The sequence below is a fragment of the Salmo salar genome, chromosome ssa01, assembly GCF_905237065.1.
Source record: "Salmo salar chromosome ssa01, Ssal_v3.1, whole genome shotgun sequence".
Lineage (NCBI taxonomy): Eukaryota > Metazoa > Chordata > Actinopteri > Salmoniformes > Salmonidae > Salmo > Salmo salar.
Genome location: NC_059442.1, coordinates 57,588,736 through 57,608,125, shown reverse-complemented (window position 1 = coordinate 57,608,125; position 19,390 = coordinate 57,588,736). Strand labels below are relative to the sequence as shown.

Genomic DNA, 19,390 nt, shown 5'->3' with positions numbered 1-19,390 from the left:
AGAGTGGAAATATAGGCCCTACAGTTTATTTACAGAGGCAATGAACAGGAAATCTATGTTGCTGATTCAGTTGACTAGTCTCAGGTCAGGAAATTGCAAGTTAGCTGAAATGATTGGACGAAGACCAACACCTGGCCCAGGGAGAATGTAACAGTCTAGAACTTCTTTGGTCCTGACTAGAACCAAAACATTTGATCATATTACTCCAGTGCTAGCCTCCCTACACTGGCTTCCTGTTAAGGCAAGGGCTGATTTCAAGGTTTTACTGCTAACCTACAAAGCATTACATGGGCTTGCTCCTACCTATCATTCCGATTTGGTCCTGCCGTACATACCTACACGTACGCTACGGTCACAAGACGCAGGCCTCCTAATTGTCCCTAGAATTTCTAAGCAAACGGCTGGAGGTAGGGCTTTCTCCTATAGAGCTCCATTTTTATGGAATGGTCTGCCTACCAATGTGAGAGACGCAGACTCAGTCTCAACCTTTAAGTCTTTACTGAAGACTTATCTCTTCAGTAGGTCCTATGATTAAGTATAGTCTGGCCCAGGAGTGTGAAGGTGAACGGAAAGGCTGGAGCAACGAACCACCCTTGCTGTCTCTGCCTTGCCGGTTCCCCTCTTTCCACTGGGATTCTCTGCCTCTAACCCTTTTACAGGGGCTGAGTCACTGGCTTACTGGTGTTCTTCCATGCCGTCCATGGGAGGGGTGCGTCACTTGAGTGGGTTGAGTCACTGACGTGGTCTTCCTGTCTGGGTTGGCGCCCCCCCTTGGGTTGTGCCATGGCGGAGATCGTTGTGGGCTATACTCGGCCTTGTCTTAGGACGGTAAGTTGGTGGTTGGAGACATCCCTCTAGTGGTGTGGGGGCTGTGCTTTGGCAAAGTGGGTGGGGTTATATCCTGCCTGTTTGGCCCTGTCCGGGGTATCATCGGATGGGGCCACAGTGTCTTCTGATCTCTCCTGTCTCAGCCTCCAGTATTTATGCTGCAGTAGTTTATGTGTCGGGGGCTAGGGTCAGTCTGTTACATCTGGAGTATTTCTCTTGTCTTATCCGGTGTCCTGTGTGAATTTAAATATGCTCTCTCTAATTCTCTCTTTCTCTCTTTCTGTCTTTCTCTCGGAGGACCTGAGCCCTAGGACCATGCCTCAGGACTACCTGGTATGATGACTCCTTGCTGTCCCCAGTCCACCTGGCCGTGCTGCTGCTCCAGTTTCAACTGTTCTGCCTGCGGCTATGGAACCCTGACCTGTTCACCGGACGTGCTTGTTGCACCCTCGACAACTACTATGATTATTATTATTTGACCATGCTGGTCATTTATGAACATTTTAACATCTTGACCATGTTCAGTTTGTCATTGATGTGTATACCGAGGAACTTAAAAAAAGTTCCACTTTCTCCACTGCTGTCCCTTTGATGTGGATAGGGGGGTGCTCCCTCTGCTGTTTCCTGAAGTCCACGATCATCTCCTTTGTTTTGTTGAAGTTCAGTGAGAGTTTGTTTTCCTGACACCACACTCCGAGTGCCCTCACCTCCTCCCTGTAGGCTGTCTCGTCAGTTGTTGGTAATCAAGCCCAATACTGTCGTGTCGCCTGCAAACTTGATGATTGAGTTGGAGGCGTGCATGGCCACGCAGTTGTGGATTAACAGGGAGCACAGGAGGGGGCTGAGAACACACCCTTGTGGGGCCCCAGTGTTGAGGGTCAGCGAGGTGGAGATGTTGTTTCCTACCTTCACCACCTGGGGGCGGCCCGTCAGGATGTCCAGGACCTAATTGCACAGGGCGGGGTTGAGGCTCAGGGCCTCCAGCTTGATGATGAGCTTGGAGGGTACTATGGTGTTGAATGCTGAGCTGTAGTCAATGAACAGTATTCTTACATAGGTATTATTTTTGTCCAGATGGGATAGAGCAGTATGCAGTGTGATGGCGATTGCATCGTCTGTGGACCTGTTAGGGCGGTATGCAAACTGAAGTGGGTCTAGGGTGGCCGGTAAGGTGGAGGTGATATGATCCTTGACTAGTCTTTCAAAGCACTTCATGATGACAGAAGTGAGTGCTACAGGGCGGTAGTCATTTAGTTCAGTTATCTTTGCCTTCTTGGGTACAGGAACAATGGTGGCCATCTTGAAGCATGTGGCGACAGCAGACTGGGATAGGGAGTGATTGAATATGCCCGTAAACACACCAGCCAGCTGGTCTGCGCATGCTCTGAGGACGTGGCTAGGGATGCCGTCTGGGCCAGCAGCCTTGCGAGGGTTAACACGTTTAAATGTTTTACTCACTTCGGCCACGGAGAAAGAGAGGGCACAGTTCTTGTTAGTGGGCCGCGACGGTGGCACTGAATTATCCTGAAAGCGGGCAAAGAAGGTGTTTAGCTTGTCTGGATGCGTGACGACTGTGTCCGTGACGTGGCTGGTTTTCTTTTTGTAGTCAGTGATTTCCTGTAGACCCTGCCACATACGTCTCGTGTCTGAGCCGTTGAATTGCGACTCCACTTTGTCCCTGTACCGGCATTTTGCTTGTTTGATTGCCTTGCAGAGGGAATAACTACACTGTTTATATTCAGCCACATTCACAGACCTCTTTTCATGGTTAAATGAGGTGGTTCGCACTTTCAGTTTTGCACGAATGCCGCCATCCATCCACGGTTTCTGGTTAGGGTAGGTTTTAATAGTCACATTGGGTACAACATCTCCAATGCACTTCCTTATAAATTCACTCACAGAGTCAGCGTATATGTCGATGTTATTCTCTGAGGCTGACCGGAACATATTCCAGTCCACGTGATCAAAACAATCTTGAAGCGTGGATCCCGATTGGTCAGACCAGCGTTGAATGGTTCTAGTCACTGGTACATCCTGTTCGACTTTCTGCCTATAAGACGGTAGGAGCAAGATGGTCGGATTTGCCGAAGGGAGGGCGGGGGAGGACTTTGTATGCATCGTGGAAGTTAGAGTAGCAGTGGTCGAGTGTATTACCCCGGCGCATAGTGCAATCAATATGCTGATAGAATTTAGGTAGCCTTGTTCTCAAATTTGCTTTGTTAAAATCCCCAGCTACAATAAATGCAGCCTCAGGTTATATGGTTTCCAGTTTACATAGAGTCCAGTGAAGTTCCTTTTGGGCCATGTTGGTGTCTGCTTGAGGGGGAATGTACACAGTTGTGACGATAACTGACAAGAATTCTCTTGGAAGGTAATATTGCGTGCATTTGATTGTGAGGAATTCTAGGTCGGGTGAGCAGCAGTTCCTGTATGTTGTTATGATTACACCATGAGTTGTTAATCATAAAGCATACACCCCTGTGCAACGATCATCGTAGAGAGGTGACCAAGATGCAGCGTGGTACGTGTTCATGATATTTATTTAGATCAAACAAACACTCGAACAAAAATAACAAAGGGAAAGCGCACAGTTCTGTCAGGTACAGAAAACTAAACAGAAAACAACTACCCACAAACACAGGTGGGAAAAGGCTGCCTAAGTATGATTCTTAATCAGAGACAACGATAGACAGCTGCCTCTGATTAGGAACCATACTCGGCCCAAAACAAAGAAATACAAAACATAGAATGCCCACCCCACACCCTGACCGAACAAAATAGAGAAATAAACCGTCTCTCTCGGGTCAGGGCGTGACACCCCGCCCTTCCTCTTCCCAGAGAGGTGTTTATCTCTGTTGGCGCGATGCATGGAGAAGCCCGGTGGCTGAACTGATTCCGACAACATATCCCGAGAGCCATGTTTCCATGAAACAGAGAATGTTACAATCTCTGATGTCTCTCGAAGGCAACCCTTGCTCGAATTTCATCTACCTTGTTGTTAAGAGACTGGACATCGGCGAGTAGTATACTCAGGAGCGGTGGGCGATGTGCACATCTACGGAGCCTGACCAGAAGGCCACTCCTTCTGCCCTTTCTGCGGCGCAGTTGTCTTGGGTCGGCTTCTGGGATTAGATCCATTGTCCTGGGTGGTGGTCCAAACAGAGGATCCGCTTCGGGGGGGAAAAAAAATAAAAATTGCATAGTTTCCTAAGGACTCGAAGCGAGGCGACCATCTCTGTCGGCGCCATCTTGTTCATAATCATTTCACACTTAATTATTCATAACATTGGACCATTCATTACAAACAAGCACCTGATAAAGTAAGCCTCCACTTTCTTTGAGAACTTAAAGCAGAGTTTCCCAAACTCGGTCCTAAGGCCTCACAGGGGTGCACGTTTTGGTTTTTGCCCTAGCAATAAACAGCGGATTCAAATAATCAAAGCTTGATGATGAGTTGATTAATTTAATCAGCTGTGTAGCGCTAGGGCAAAAAACGAAATATGCACCATTTAGGGCACCCAGGACTGAGTTTGGGAAACACTGCCTTAAAGGGATAGTTCACCCAAATTACAAAATGACACATTGGTTTCCTTACCCTGTAAGCAGTCTACGTAGAAGGTATGACAGCAATCCATGCATTGGTTTAGTTTCCCTAGCAGTGGCAAGCAAAGTTTCCAAATGCTAATGGTCATGGGACCGATGTTAGCATTTTTCGCACATCATGTTCAAATCATTGTTAAGTGACTTTAGTGAGCTTCACAACCAATTTTAGATACTTTCTGATTATTTATCATTTATTTATTTGTATTATTTATTTATAATTTATTATGTGCAAAAAAGGCTCATATCGCTCCCATGACTTGAACGGGATACGTGCCACAAATGCTAAAACGTTAGTATTTGGAAACAGTGCCAGGGAAACTAAACCAAAGCATGGATTGCTGTCATACCTTGGCCATAGACTGCTTACAGAGTAAGGAAACAAATATCTCATTTTGTAATTTGGGTGAACTATCCCTTTAACACTGTCTGGGTCCACACAACTCAGACAGACAGACAAACAAACACCACTGGAGGTAAAGTACAGTGAAGTGAGGAACTCACCGGTAGATGGCCGGGTAGGGGGCATCCAGGCACATGTCTTCCAAAGCCCCGCCCCCCCAGCAGAGAAAATAATGTGCCATATTGTCGCCAGAGCCACGCCCCTTTCGCACCCAACCACGGCATTCGGCGGTGAGGTAACCCTGGCAGTCAACAGTCGAATCTACTGACCATAGCGATCCTCTGCCCACTGTCTAGCCACACGTGGACACCGCCCTGCTCTCAGCCTGAGCCTAGCAGGATCTTCAATGTGCATTTCACCACATCTTCTCTTCCATTTCCCCTCCTTTGTGTCTGGATTCTCTCTCTGCCTTATTTGGCGCCCTAATCTGTTGCCTTTAGCCTGTTGCTGCCCTCCCCTGCCGTCCTGTCTGCCACTCTCTCTCTCTCTCGCACTCTCACTCTCCTTCACTCTTCCCTATCCAGCTCCCTGTAGCTCTCTCGTTCCAAACTTTGAAGTATCCAAGCTGGTGGACACAGTATGTGGTAATAACTTGGCAGGATCTTTGTTGAACTCAAAGTTACACTTGGTCAGTCTCAGTCTTTCACTCTCTCACTGCCCTCTCTCTCGGTCTGTATTGGTCTGTGTGTGCCTCTCTCTGCGAATCGCTCATCAGCTGGGCTATTTTCCGCTGCTGGAGAAGGTATGCATTTCCTCTCTCCATGGCTGCAAACCCCCACCTATCCCCTCACTCTTCTCTTCCTCTCTTTGTCTCCCCTTACATTCCCTCTCTCCCACTGACCCCCCTTTTTATGTTTCTAACCTACTTTCTGATTTCACGTCTCAGTCAGCTCCTATATATATCTCAGAAAATACACATGTATCAGATTTAAAGCAACAATCAAGGAACAAATGTTTCAGTAAAGCCAAACAAGTAGGAATGAAAGCTAATCAAAGTAGCCTACAGCAAGTATTCCCAAACTGGGGGTACACGCAATGCCGTCGGTGATACGCGCAATGCCATCAGGGGTACGCGCAATTAAAAACATATATTATTATTATTAGTTGTTTTTTTGATCTTCACTTTTTCAAACAGTCCATCTATATTTTCCAATGGGGCTATTCATTTGGGTGAGTTTTTTTTCCTTGCCTGAGTAGCCTTGTTTCACTGCCAAAAATACAATTAAACCATCTAGTGTTCAGCGAAATAACAACACAATGTCAAATACAGGTAGCCTAGTCAAATAATTAACATCCAATCACATGAACAGTTACTCTCTCGCGGGAATTCCACTAACGGTCTGTATGTAGCCAAACAAGGCTGCTGTTCATTCCGTTCGCTCGAAAATTGATAAATGGTTAAAAAAAAAGTAAGGCCCAAAGAGACACATAACCAGCTCTATCGGTAGTAGTACTACTACCAGCAGTACTACACCTGCACCTGTCGACGATACAAGTTGTTCTGCTTCCACGAGCACATCCAATGCTAGCATCAGTAATTCTACATTTGTTGTTAGCCTAGCTAGCATGGACACTGACAGAATCTGATGCAGCCGACGAGCTGCCGCCCCCTTACCCGGGAAAGCACCAAACAACAGACGGACTTTGGACCATCGAAGAGGCGCAAATATGATGAGAACTACACTGATTTGGGGTTCACTTATATTGGGAGTAGTGCCTTTCCTCAGTCATAGTTTGTTATATGTGCAAAAGTACTATCTTACAACTCGATGAAACCGTCACTCTTGCGCAGACATTTCGAAACAAAACATGCCAATTAGAAAAATAAGCCACGGGAGTTTTTTGAGTGAGATCTAAGACGACTTTCGAGTAGTAAGACATGTATAAAAGCAACAGATACCATGAATAAGAAGGGGCTAGAAGCGTCTTATATGGTGAGCTACGAAGTGGCTAGGACAGGCATTCCCCATACTATTGTGGAGGACTTAATTCTTCCTGCTGCCGCAGATATGGCTGGGACAATGCTCGAGGAAAAGGCCAAAACAACTATACAGACAATGACTTCATCAAACAACACTGTTTCACGACGCATCAGTGACATGGCAGATGTTTTGAAATAATTACTGCTTCGCATACAAGCCAGTGAATTCTATGTGTTACAGCTGGATGAGTCAACAGCCGTGGCGGGCCGGGCACAGCTCCTGGTATATGTCCGTTACGTTTATGGGTGGTCAATTAACCTGTTGGGTCTAGGGGGCAGCATTTGCACGTCTGGATAAAAAAAATGTACCCGATTTAATCTGGTTACTAATCCTACCCAGTAACTAGAATATGCATATACTTATTATATATGGATAGAAAACACTCTAAAGTTTCCAAAACTGTTTGAATGGTGTCTGTGAGTATAACAGAACTCATTTGGCAGGCAAAACCCTGAGACATTTTCTGACAGGAAGTGGATACCTGATGTGTTGTATTGACTTTAAACCTATCCCATTGAAAAAACACAGGGGTTTAGGAATATTTTGGCACTTCCTATTGCTTCCACTAGATGTCACCAGCCTTTACAAAGTGTTTTGAGTCTTCTGGAGGGAGATCTGACCGAACAAGAGCCATGGAACGGTGATGTCCCATTAGACACCTGGCGCGCTACTTCATGTTGGGTACCCTCGTTCCAATACGTTATAAAAGGCTATGCATTCGTCCACCTTGAATATTATTCATGTTCTGGTTAAAAAGGCCCTAATGATTTATGCTATACAACGTTTGACATGTTTGAACGAACGGAAATATATTTTTTCCCCTCGTTCATGACGAGAAGTCCGGCTGGCTTACATCATGTGCTAACGAGACGGAGATTTTTGGACATAAATGATGAGCTTTTTTGAACAAAACTACATTCGTTATGGACCTGTGATACCTGGAAGTGACATCTGATGAAGAGAATCAAAGGTAATGGATTATTTACATAGTATTTTCGATTTTAGATCTCCCCAACATGACGTCTAGTCTGTATCGCAACGCGTATTTTTCTGGGCACAGTGCTCAGATTATTGCAAAGTGTGATTTCCCAGTAAGGTTATTTTTAAATCTGGCAAGTTGATTGCGTTCAAAAGATGTAAATCTATAATTCTTTAAATGACAATATAATATTTTACCAATGTTTTCTAATTTTAATTATTTAATTTGTGACGCTGACTTGACTGCCGGTTATTGGAGGGAAACGATTTCCTCAACATCAATGCCATAGTAAAACGCTGTTTTTGTATATAAATATGAACTTGATAGAACTAAAAATGCATGCATTGTCTAACATAATGTCCTAGGAGTGTCATCTGATGGAGATTGTAAAAGGTTAGTGTATCATTTTAGCTGGTTTTATGGTTTTGGTGACCCTGTCTTTGACTTGACAAAACATTACACACAACTCTTGTAAATGTACTGTCCTAACATACTCTAAATTTATGCTTTCGCCGTAAAACCTTTTTGAAATCGTAAAACGTGGTTAGATTAAGGAGATGTTTATCTTTCAAATGGTGTAACATAGTTGTATTTTTGAAAAATTTGAATTTTGACATTTATTTGGATTCAAATTTGCCGCTCTTGAAATGCACCTGCTGTTGATGGAGTGCACCACAGGTGGCACGCTAGCGTCCCACCTAGCCCCAAGAGGTTAAGGAAGACATCCTCTTCTGCAAACCACAGGAAACCAGGACAACAGGAGAGGATATTTTTTAAAGTACGGGACAGATTTGTGACATCAAATGGACTTTGGTGGTCAAGATGTGTTGGTATCTGTACTGATGGCGCAAAAGCCATGACAGGGAGACATAATGGAGTGGTAACACACATGCAAGCAGTTGCTCCCGACGCCACTTGGGTACACTGCAGCATCCACCGAGAGGCTCTTGCTGCCAAAGGAATGCCTGACAGCTTGAAAGACGTTTTGGACACTACAGTGAAAATGGTTAACTTTGTTAAAGCAAGGCCCCTGAACTCTCGTGTATTTTCTGCACTAGGCAATGATATGGGCAGCGACCATGTAATGATTTTACAATATACAGAAGTGTGCTGGTTATCAAGGGGCAAAGTATTGACACGTTTTTTTTAATTGAGAGACAAACTTAAAGTTTTCTTTACTGACCATAATTTTCACTTGTCTGACTGCTTGCATGATGACAAGTTTCTCACATGACTGGCCTATCTGGGTGATGTTTTTTCTCGCCTGAATGATCTGAATCTAGGATTACAGGGACTCTCCGCAACTATATTCAATGCGTGGGACAAAATTGAGGCTATGATTAAGAAGTTGGAGCTTTTCTCTGTCTGCATTAACAAGGACAACACACAGATCTTTCCATCATTGTTGAATTGTTTGTGTGAAAATGACAATGTTAAATGTGATACAATTATGCAGGTACTTACCCGAAACGGATGACACAAACAACTGGATTCGTTATCCCTTTTATGCCCTGCCTCCAGTCTACTTACCGATATCTGAACAAGAGAGCCTCATCGAAATTGCAGCAAGCGGCTCTGTAAAAATTGGATTTAATCAGAAGCCACTGCCAGATTTATGGATAGGGCTGCGCTCAGAGTTTCTTGCCTTGGCAAATAGCGCTGTTAAGATACTGATACCCTTTGCAACCACGTACCTACGTGAGAGTGGATTCTCGGCCCTCACTAGCATGAAAACTAAATACAGGCACAGATTGTGCGTGGAAAATTATTTAAGACTGAGACTCTCCAATACAACCCAACACCGCAGAGTTATGTGCATCCTTTCAAGCACACCCTTCTCATTAATCTGTGGTGAGTTATTCACAATTTTCGATGAACAAATAAAGTTTTATATGTAAGATGGCTAAATAAAGAGCAAAATTATTGATTACTATTATACTATTATTTGTGCCCTGGTCCTATAAGAGCTCTTTGTCACTTTCCACAAGCCGGGTTGTGACAAAAACTCACACTCATTCTTATGTTTAATAAATGTGTGTGTATAGTGTGTGTGTGGCAGGCTTACAATGATGGCAAAAAAAATACATTTGAGAGTGTGCTAACCCTGGTGCTAGAGGGGGTATGCAGCTGGAGGTTGAATGTTTAACCTCTTAGGGATCCCTTAAGCTCGAATCCCGCTCAAATCCCGTTAGCGGGATAGATTTGACAACATCCAGTGAAATTGCAGAGCGCAAGATTCAAACTACAGAAATATAAATATTCAACATTCACGAAAATATAAGTGTAATACATAAAAATAAAGCTTAACTTCTTGTTAATCCAGCCGCTATGTCAGATTTTAAAAAGGCTTTGCGGCGAAAGTACACCATGCGATTATCTGAGGACAGCGCCCCGCATACAAAAACATGAAAACCACTTTCAACCAGGCAGGTGCGACACGAAAGTCAGAAATAGTCATATAATAAATGCCTTACCTTTGAAGATCTTCATCTTTTTGCAATCTCAAATGTCTCAGTGACACAATGAATGGTCGTTTTGTTCGATAAATTCCTTCTTTATATCCCCAAAATGTCAATTTATTTGGCGCGTTTGATTCAGAAATACACCGGTTCCAACTCGCCCAACATGACTACAAAGTATCTAATAAGTTACCTGTAAACTTGGTCCAAACATTTCAAACAACGTTTCTAATCCAACCTCAAGTATCCTAAAATGTAAATAAATCGATAAAATTTAAGACGGGATAAACAGTTTCCTATACCGAAGAAAAATAACACGAAGTGCGCTCAAATGACTAGAGACCTTCTGAGTGACACATGAAAAGAAGAGGTCTACTTCTTCATTTCGCAAAGGAAAACATCGAACAATTTCTAAAGACTGTTGACATCTAGTGGAAGTCATAGGAACTGCAATCTGAGCCCTAATAAATCAGGTTTCCCATAGAAATGCATTGGAAAACACAATGACCTGAAAAACATTTTCCCTGGATGGATTGTGCTCGGGGTTTTACCTTCCAAATCAGTTCTGTTATACCCACAGACATTATTCTAACGGTTTTAGAAACTTCAGAGTGATATCTATCCAAATATACTAATTATATGCATATCCTAGCTTCTGGGCCTGAGTAACAGGCAGTTTACTTCGGGCACGCTTTTCATCCGGACGTGAAAATACTGCCCCCTATCCCTAAGAAGTTTTAAAGGGGTACAGGACTATAAAAAGTTTGGGAAGCACTGGCCCACAGCAATGACACCATATATGTTCCTTTATAAATACATTTAAGGTATTATGGTTTCTTATGGTTTTACTTGTCCATATTTTTTCCAACAAATCTGGTCCTAGAACAATGGGTCTTGGATCAAAAGCCAAGTGAGGTAAACTTAATTTTCTCAAAATCAACTTGTAAACCTGGACGGATGGTTAAATCAGCTTTTGATTCGATCAAACTGCCTTTCGTATCATTACAGACTACAAAGGGAAACACAGCCGAGCTGCCCAGTGACACAAGCCTACCAGACGAGCTAAACTACTTCTATGCTCGCTTCGAGGCAAATAACACTGAAACATGCATGAGAGCACCAGCTGTTCCGGAAGACTGTGTGATCACGCTCTACGCAGCTGATGTGAGCAAGACATTGAAACAGGTAAACATTCACAAGTTCGCAGGGACAGACGGATTACCAGGACATGTACTGCGAGCATGCACTGACCAACTGGCAAGTGTCTTCACTGACATTTTCAACCTCTCCCTGTCCGAGTCTGTAATAGGTCTCGACCCCGCCCTGTGCAACTGGGTCCTGGTCTTCCCGACGAGCCGCCCCCAGGTGGTGAAGGTAGGAAACAACATCTCCACACTGCTGATCCTCAACACTGGGGCCCCACAAGGGTGTGTTCTCAGCCCTCTCCTGTACTTCCTGTTCACCCACGATTGCGTGGCCATGCACGCCTCCAACTCAATCACCAAGTTTTCAGACGACACTACAGTGGTAGGCTTGATTAACAACAACGACGAGACAGCCTACAGGGAGGAGGTGAGGGCCTTCGGAGTGTGGTGTCAGGAAAATAACCTCTCACTCAATGTCAGCAAAACAAAAGAGATGATCGTGGACTTCAGGAAACAGCAAAGGGAGCACCCCCCTATCCACATCAATGGGACACAGTGGAGAAGGTGGAAAGTTCCTCGGTGTATATATCACCGACAAACTGAAATGGTCCACGCACCCAGACAGTGCGGTGAAGAAGGCGCAACAGCGCATCTTCAACCACAGGAGATTGAAAAAAAATCGAAACTTTTACAGGTGCACAATTGAGAGCATCCTATCGGGCTGTATCACCGCCTGGTATAGCAACTGCACCGCTCACAACCACAGGGCTCTCCAGAGGATGGTGCGGTCTGCACAACGCATCACCGGGTGCAAACTGCCCTCCAGGACACCTACACCACCCGATGTCACAGGGAGGCAAAAGATATCATCAAGGACAATAGCCACCCAAGCCACTACCTGTTCACCCCGCTTCCATCCAGAAGGCAAGGTCAGTACAGGTGCATCAAAGCTGGGACAGAGAGATTTAAAAACAGCTTCTGTCTCAAGGCCATCAGATTATGTTAAACAGCCATCACTAGCACAGAGAGGCGGCTGCCTACCTACAGACTTGATATCATTGGCCACTTTAATAAATGGAACACTAGTCACTTTAATAATGCCACTTTAAGAATGTTTACACATCTCACATTACTCATCTCATATGTATATACTATATACTTTACTATCTATTGCATCTTAGCTGCTCTGTCACTGCATTCCTTTACTAGATTGTGTGTATTAGGTTTTGTTGTGGAATTGTTAGATATTACCTGTTAGATACTGATGCACTGTCGGATCTAGAAACATAAGCATTTAGCTACACCCGCAATAACATCTGCTAACCATGTGTTTGTGGCCAATAAATGTTGATTTGATCTGGATGGGAAGATACAATGGATATGAGTAGGTCTACACATACAGTAGAACATACACTGAGTGTACAAAACATTAAGAACACTTGCTCGTTCCATGACAGACTGACCAGGGGAAAGTTATGATCCCAATTGTTAAATCCACTTCATATCAGTGTAGATGAAGAGAAGGAGACAAGTTAAAGAAGGATGTTTAAGCCTTCAGACAATTGAGACATGGATTGTGTGTATGCCATTCAGAGGGTGAATGGGCAAGTCAAAATATTTAAGTGCCTTTGAAATGGATATGGCAGTAGGTGCCAGGCGCACCAGCTTGTGTCAAGAACTGCAATGCTGCTGGGTTTTTCCACGCTCAACAGTTTCACCATGTGTATTCTGCCAACTTGACACAGCTGTGGGAAGCATTGGAGTCAACATGGGCCAGCATTCTTGTGGAAGGGAGGGCGGGGCACAACTCAATTTTAGGAAGGTGTTCCTCATGTTTGGTATACTCATTATTTGTTTTATATAATGTACACGTATGCATACTGTATATGAACAGTCACTAGTAGGGCCCGGGTACCTAGATTTTCTCAGGCCCATATTAATAGAATTTGTCTCATAAACAAAGTTATAATAACTCCATTCTTAGCAGGGTTGGAGGGACTGATAACCTACACCTTGCAATGAAAATTACCAATTTAGTTACTCTACATTACACTTGTTCACTTTTCAAGTAAAACATGAGGCACACACATCCATTCAAAAGTCCACATGAATACTTTAACCAAAGAAGTATCATACTGCTGAGACCAAATCACAGGAATTCAAACCACAACACACACAATCCCTCCATGTTACAGACAGTACTGTACTCAAAACTAATTTCTGGATAAACATTCAACAAAAGAAACAGTGGCTCTCTGGCCTCATCTAGTGGTACAACTGAATTTCTGCGGTTGAGTTCCACAGGCATATAAAGTACACCATATACACACAAAAAAAGTATGTGGACACCCCTTCAAATTAGTGGATTTGCCGATTTCAGCCACACCCGTTGCTGACAGGTGTATAAAATCGAGCACACCGCCATGCAATCTCCATAGACAAACATTGGCAGTAGAATGGCCTTACTAAAGAGCTCAGTGACTTTCAATGTGGCACTGTAATAGGATGCTTGCTACCTTCCCAACAAGTCAGTTTGTCGAATTTCTGCTAAAGCTGCCCCGGTCAACTGTAAGTGCTGTTATTGTGAAGTGGAAACGTCTAGGAGCAACAACGTCTCAGCCGCGAAGTGGTAGGCCACACAAGCTCACAGAACGGGACACACGAGCGCTGAAGCCTGTAAAAATCATCAGTCCTCGGTTGCAACACTCACTACCGAGTTCCAAACAGCCTCTGGAAGCAACGTCAGCCTAATAACTGTTCGTCGGGAGCTTCATGAAATGGGTTTCAATGGCCGAGCAGCCGCACACAAGCTTAAGATCGGCAAGTGTCGGCTGGAGTGGTGTAAAGCTCGCCGCCACTGGACTCTGGAGCAATGGAAACACTTTCTCTGGAGTGATGAATCACGCTTCACCATCTGGCAGCCCAACAGACGAATCTGGGTTTGGCGGATGCCAGGAGAACGATACCTGCCCCAATGCCAACTGTAAAGTTTGGTGGAGTACGATTAATGGTCTAGGACTGTTTTTCATGGGTCGGGCTACACCCCTTAGTTCCAGTGAAGGGAAATCTTAACTCTACAGCATACAATGACATTCTACACGATTCTGTGCTTACAACTTTGTGGCAACAGTTTGGGGAAAGGCCCTTTCCTGTTTTAGCATGACAATGCCCCTGTGCAAAAAGCGAGGTCCACACAGAAATGGTTTGTCGAGATCGGTGTGGAAGAACTTGACTGGCCTGTACAGAGCCCTGACCTCAACACCATCGAACACCTTTGGAATGAATTGGAACGTCTTCCGCGAGCCAGGCATAATCTCCCAACAACCGCTTGACCTCACTAATGCTCATGGTTGAATGGAAGCAAGTCCCCGCAGCAATTTTCCAACATATAGTGGAAAGCCTTCCCAGAAGAGTGAAGGCTGTTACAGCAGCAAAGGCGGGACCAACTACTTTTGGTCACGTAGTGTATGTCTACACGGTTAATTTTGTCAGGTCAGTCATATTCTGATCAAAACAGCTGTATGCAAAGCAGACATTATCGGTCAATATTGGAAATGCCAGACCAAACATATGCCAGTCACACATGCTTAGATTTTAGGCCCTAAACATCTAAATGTAATCAAAGTAATTGGGAACAGCCATTCCAGGGACAACACATGGCATGAGATTTTAGTGACAGTGGTCGTCTAGCAGCAGTAAAGAGATTTATTACCAATGCAGCATAAGCTGTTCATCATTATGAAACTGCATAATATGACCCTATATCTTATAATAGGGTCTTCATATAACAAAATGTGTTGCCACCATCACCATCTGCCAGCACACGCCCCTGCGAACAATGGCAAACAAACACACAAATGCACTCAAGAGATATCAACGCTAAACAATTCTTTAGAGATTGTTAAAATGTTGTGTGTGCAGCTGTGTGTGTGTGTGTGTGTGTGTGTGTGTGTGTGTGTGTGTGTGTGTGTGTGTGTGTGTGTGTGTGTGTGTGTGTGTGTGTGTGGCATGTGCGACCACTTTCTCCTGCACGGACACTGCAGAGAAGCTGATACAAAATGAAACAAACCTTAGATGTCCACGTTTGTCTGTCACTCACCTGATGAGAGGCAAGTCTAAGTTAGTTCGCAAGCAGTCTTTCTCCAACCGGGACTTCCCTCCTGAAGTATAATCCTGCTCAGAGGTGCTGCTGAGCCCCTCTCCTGTGGGGGCCAGGGTGTTCTCAGAGCAGGTGGGGTCAGACACACTAGGGAGCTCTGGATGGGCCAAGGGGGCAAAACTCAGCTCGATGATATGACGCGCACTCTCACAAATTTGGCTCTGGATCTCAGGGGTGAGGGTGGGCAGGTCAAAGGTGAATATGGGCGGGCCGCTGGAGGTCAAGAGGTCAACGCTGTCCAGGCTGCTGTAGGAGGTGCCCTTGGCTCGGTGAGACTCCATGATCCTTTCGAAGTGGCGGCTGAAAGAGTCCAGGCTGTCCACTGAGGTCCTGCGAGGGCTGAACACTGAGATGGGGGACTTCAGGGCTGATTGGGCATCCGATATGTGGTCCAGGGGACAACTACAGGAAGAGACCATGTAGAATGTATTAGGAACACATGAGGTATCTGATTGGCAAATATCTACTATATTTGTGTCTCTATAAATGCTTTACATACTTATTACAGGGTATGGTGTGTCTGAACTGCAGTGAATATCTCACCCCTTCAGCAGCAGACTGTACACCTGATTGTCCTCCTGGGTGGCATGCTGTCTCTTCTTATCCCCCTGCATCCTCACACTGGCCCAGCTCACCACCTCCTCCTCTTCCTCCAGCTCGTCCTCCTCCAGCTCGTCCTCCTCTCCGTCAGTACGTACTATGGTACTGGCGCTGGAGGCAGAGGTGCCGAGCACACTGCGGTTACTCCCAAAGGCAGAGTCCACCTCCTCCTGCTCTCTCTCAGCCAATATCACCTCATCTAGGTCTGTTTCCCTATAGCATTTCAGGGGCACTGCATCTAAGTCCGTCTCAGCGTAGTTGATGGCTCTCCGGATGATACCCGTCTTGGGCGAGAAGCCAACCACAGTGACCGGGGGCGGAGTCACCAAATCCACCACCTGCTGGACATCGTGATAGGATAAACTCTGACTCTCATCGTCCCATCCCCTCCAGTGACCTGTGGGCTTCAGGAGCAGGGAGGAGGTGGGCAAGGGAGACTCACTGGAGGTCCCACTCAGGGGGGCTTGAGAGGAGTCTGGGATATCAAAAGAGACAAAGTGAGCATGTAAAAGTGAGTAGGAATAATATAGAACAATTAGCCTTTTAGTTTAAAAAAAAAGTCCTGTTCTAAAGATCAGTAGTCATTTTTTTGATTGTATTCCATTATGATTGAGTATTGAGTGGACTGACTACGGTAATAGCGTTCAACGTTTTGGTAGCACTTAGTACAATTACCTGTTCTAAATGTATAGATTGTTATTACAGTGGTACTGTTTATTGACATTCACTGTTTTGGGACCTATAACAGACTGTCTGGGATGAACTGAGTACTGTAACATAATAGGGATGGATGGAAAATGAGTGAGAGAGATGCAGAGATAAAGAAAATGTAATCAAAAGCAAGGGAACAGATACAGGAAACACATTAGCTATGTATGAGGCTGAGATGTCTAGACTCTAAACTATCAATAAAGGCAAACAAAGAAAGTATTTGTTTGAGAAGGAAGAGAGTCAGACTTTAATAAGGACAGAGCTGATGCCAGGCCATGATGGCGCTAAAGCCAAAGCTAGCCAGAGCTAATTGGATTACAGGAGTATTGTGAAAGTAGCTGCTTGTTTACGAGAAGGGGCTGACGAACTAGGAAGTCTGAACTGGAGGAGGAAGAGTAAGACAGTGAGGCAAATCCTGCGTCCATAACCAAGTGGGAAGGTTGTAATTTCCAGTTGGATGCATTCACGTGCTTTGAACTAGTTTGAGAAACGCTGATTGGCTAATGGCCAACATGCTGCGTCAACCATAAACTAAAAGAACAGCTTTCATGTACTCTGAGTGCACAAACCATTAGGAACACCTTCCGACTATTGAGTTGCACCCCTTTTGCCCTCAGAACAGTCTCAATTTGTCAGGGCATGGACTACAAGCATGGACTACAAGTTGTTGAAAGCGTTCCACATGGATGCTGGCCCATGATGACTCCAATGCTTCCCATTGTTGTGTCAAGTTGGCTGGATGTCCTTTGTTTCCCACTAGTAATAACCAGTTGGAGGGATGTTCAAGTAGATTTTTCCCAGTTGTAAACTCAGCAAAAAAAGAAACGTCCCTTTTTCAGGACCCTGTCTTTCAAAGATAATTCATAAAAATCCAAATAGCTTCACAGATCTTCATTGTAAAGGGTTTAAACACTGTTTCCCATGTTTGGTCAATGAACCATAGACAATTAATGAACATGCACCTATGGAACGGTCGTTAAGACACTAACAGCTTACAGACGGTAGGCAATTAAGGTCACAGTTATGAAAACTGAGGACACTAAAGAGGCCTTTCTACTGACTCTGAAAAACACCAAAAGAAAGATGCCCAGGGTCCCTGATCATCTGCATGAATATGCCTTAGGCATGCGGCAAGGAGGCATGAGGACTGCAGATGTGGCCAGGGCAATAAATTGCAATGTCCGTACTGTGAGACGCCTAAGACAGCACTACAGGGAGACAGGACGGACAGCTGATCGTCCTTGCAGTGGCAGACCACATGTAACAACACCTGCACAGGATCGGTACATCCGAACATCACACCTGCGGGACAGGTACAGGATGGCAACAACAACTGCCTGAGTTACACCATGAATGCACAATCCCTCCATCAGTGCTTTGACTGTCCGCAATAGGCTGAGAGAGGCTGGACTGAGGGCTTGTAGGCCCGTTGTAAGGCAGGTCCTCACCAGACATCACCGGCAACAACGTTGCCTATGGTCATAAACCCGAGTCGCGGTTTTGTCTCACCAGGGGTGATGGTCGGATTCACATTTATCGTCAAAGGAATGTGCATTACACCGAGGCCTTTACTCTGGAGTGGGATCGATTTGGAGGTGGAGGGTCTGTCATGGTCTGGTGCGGTGTGCCACAGCATCATTGGACTGAGGTTGTTGTCATTGCAGGCAATCTCAACGTTGTGCGTTACAGGGAAGACATCCTCCTCCCTCATGTGGTACCCTTCCTGCAGGCTCATCCTGACATGACCCTCCAGCATGACAATGCCACCAGCCATACTGCTCGTTCTGTGCGTGATTTCCTGTAAGACAGGAATGTCAGTGTTCTGCCATGGCCAGCGACGAGCCCGGATCTCAATCCCATTGAGCACGTCTGGGACCTTTTGGATCGGAGGGTGAGGGCTAGGGCCATTTCCCCCCGAAATGTCCGGGAAATTGCAGGTGCCTTGGTGGAAGAGTGGGGTAACATCTCACAGAAAGAACTGGGAAATCTGGTGCAGTCCATGAGGAGGAGATGCACTGCAGTACTTAATGCAGCTGGTGGCCACACCAAATACTGACTGTAACTTTTGATTTTGACCCCCTCCCCTTTGTTCAGGGACAAATTATTCAATTTCTGTTAGTCACAGGTCTATGGATCTTGTTCAGTTTATGTCTCAGTTGTTGAATCTTATGTTCATACAAATATTTACACATGTTAAGTTTGCTGAAAATAAACGCAGATGACAGTGAGGACGTTTCTTTTTTTGCTGAGTTTATATGGTAAATACCACCTTCCCACTTGGCTATGAACTCAGCATTAGAGCTCTTTCAGGACCACCCACCTTTAGAATCATGGCTGTCCTCTATGGGCTGTCCAAACAGGAACTCCCATTTGGCACGGGCAATCTTCTGGGAGTGCAAGGATGGGCCCAGAACAGAGGAACCGCTTTCCGACTACAACACAACAGACAATGAGAATGATTGAGTAGGTGATACATAAGGTATAATGTACACGTGTAAACAGTCGCTCACAAACACACACACAC

The 19,390-nt window shown here is 45.0% G+C and overlaps 1 protein-coding gene across 2 annotated transcripts in view; it reads right to left on the bottom strand.

The window, feature by feature from the left end:
- The window catches only part of psda (pleckstrin and Sec7 domain containing a), a 64,045-nt gene that overhangs the window by 24,067 nt on the left and 20,588 nt on the right, over positions 1–19,390 (bottom strand). The window contains exons 3-5 of one of the 2 annotated variants that reach the window (XM_014202127.2): positions 19,187–19,298; positions 16,099–16,630; positions 15,496–15,957 (exon numbers count right to left, since the gene is read on the bottom strand). In XM_014202127.2, coding sequence (XP_014057602.2) covers positions 15,496–15,957; positions 16,099–16,630; positions 19,187–19,298 — 1,106 coding nt within the window. Of the gene's footprint in view, positions 1–4,932; positions 5,608–15,495; positions 15,958–16,098; positions 16,631–19,186; positions 19,299–19,390 lie in introns of those variants that run through there. The other variant, XM_014202142.2, reaches the window with a different exon arrangement.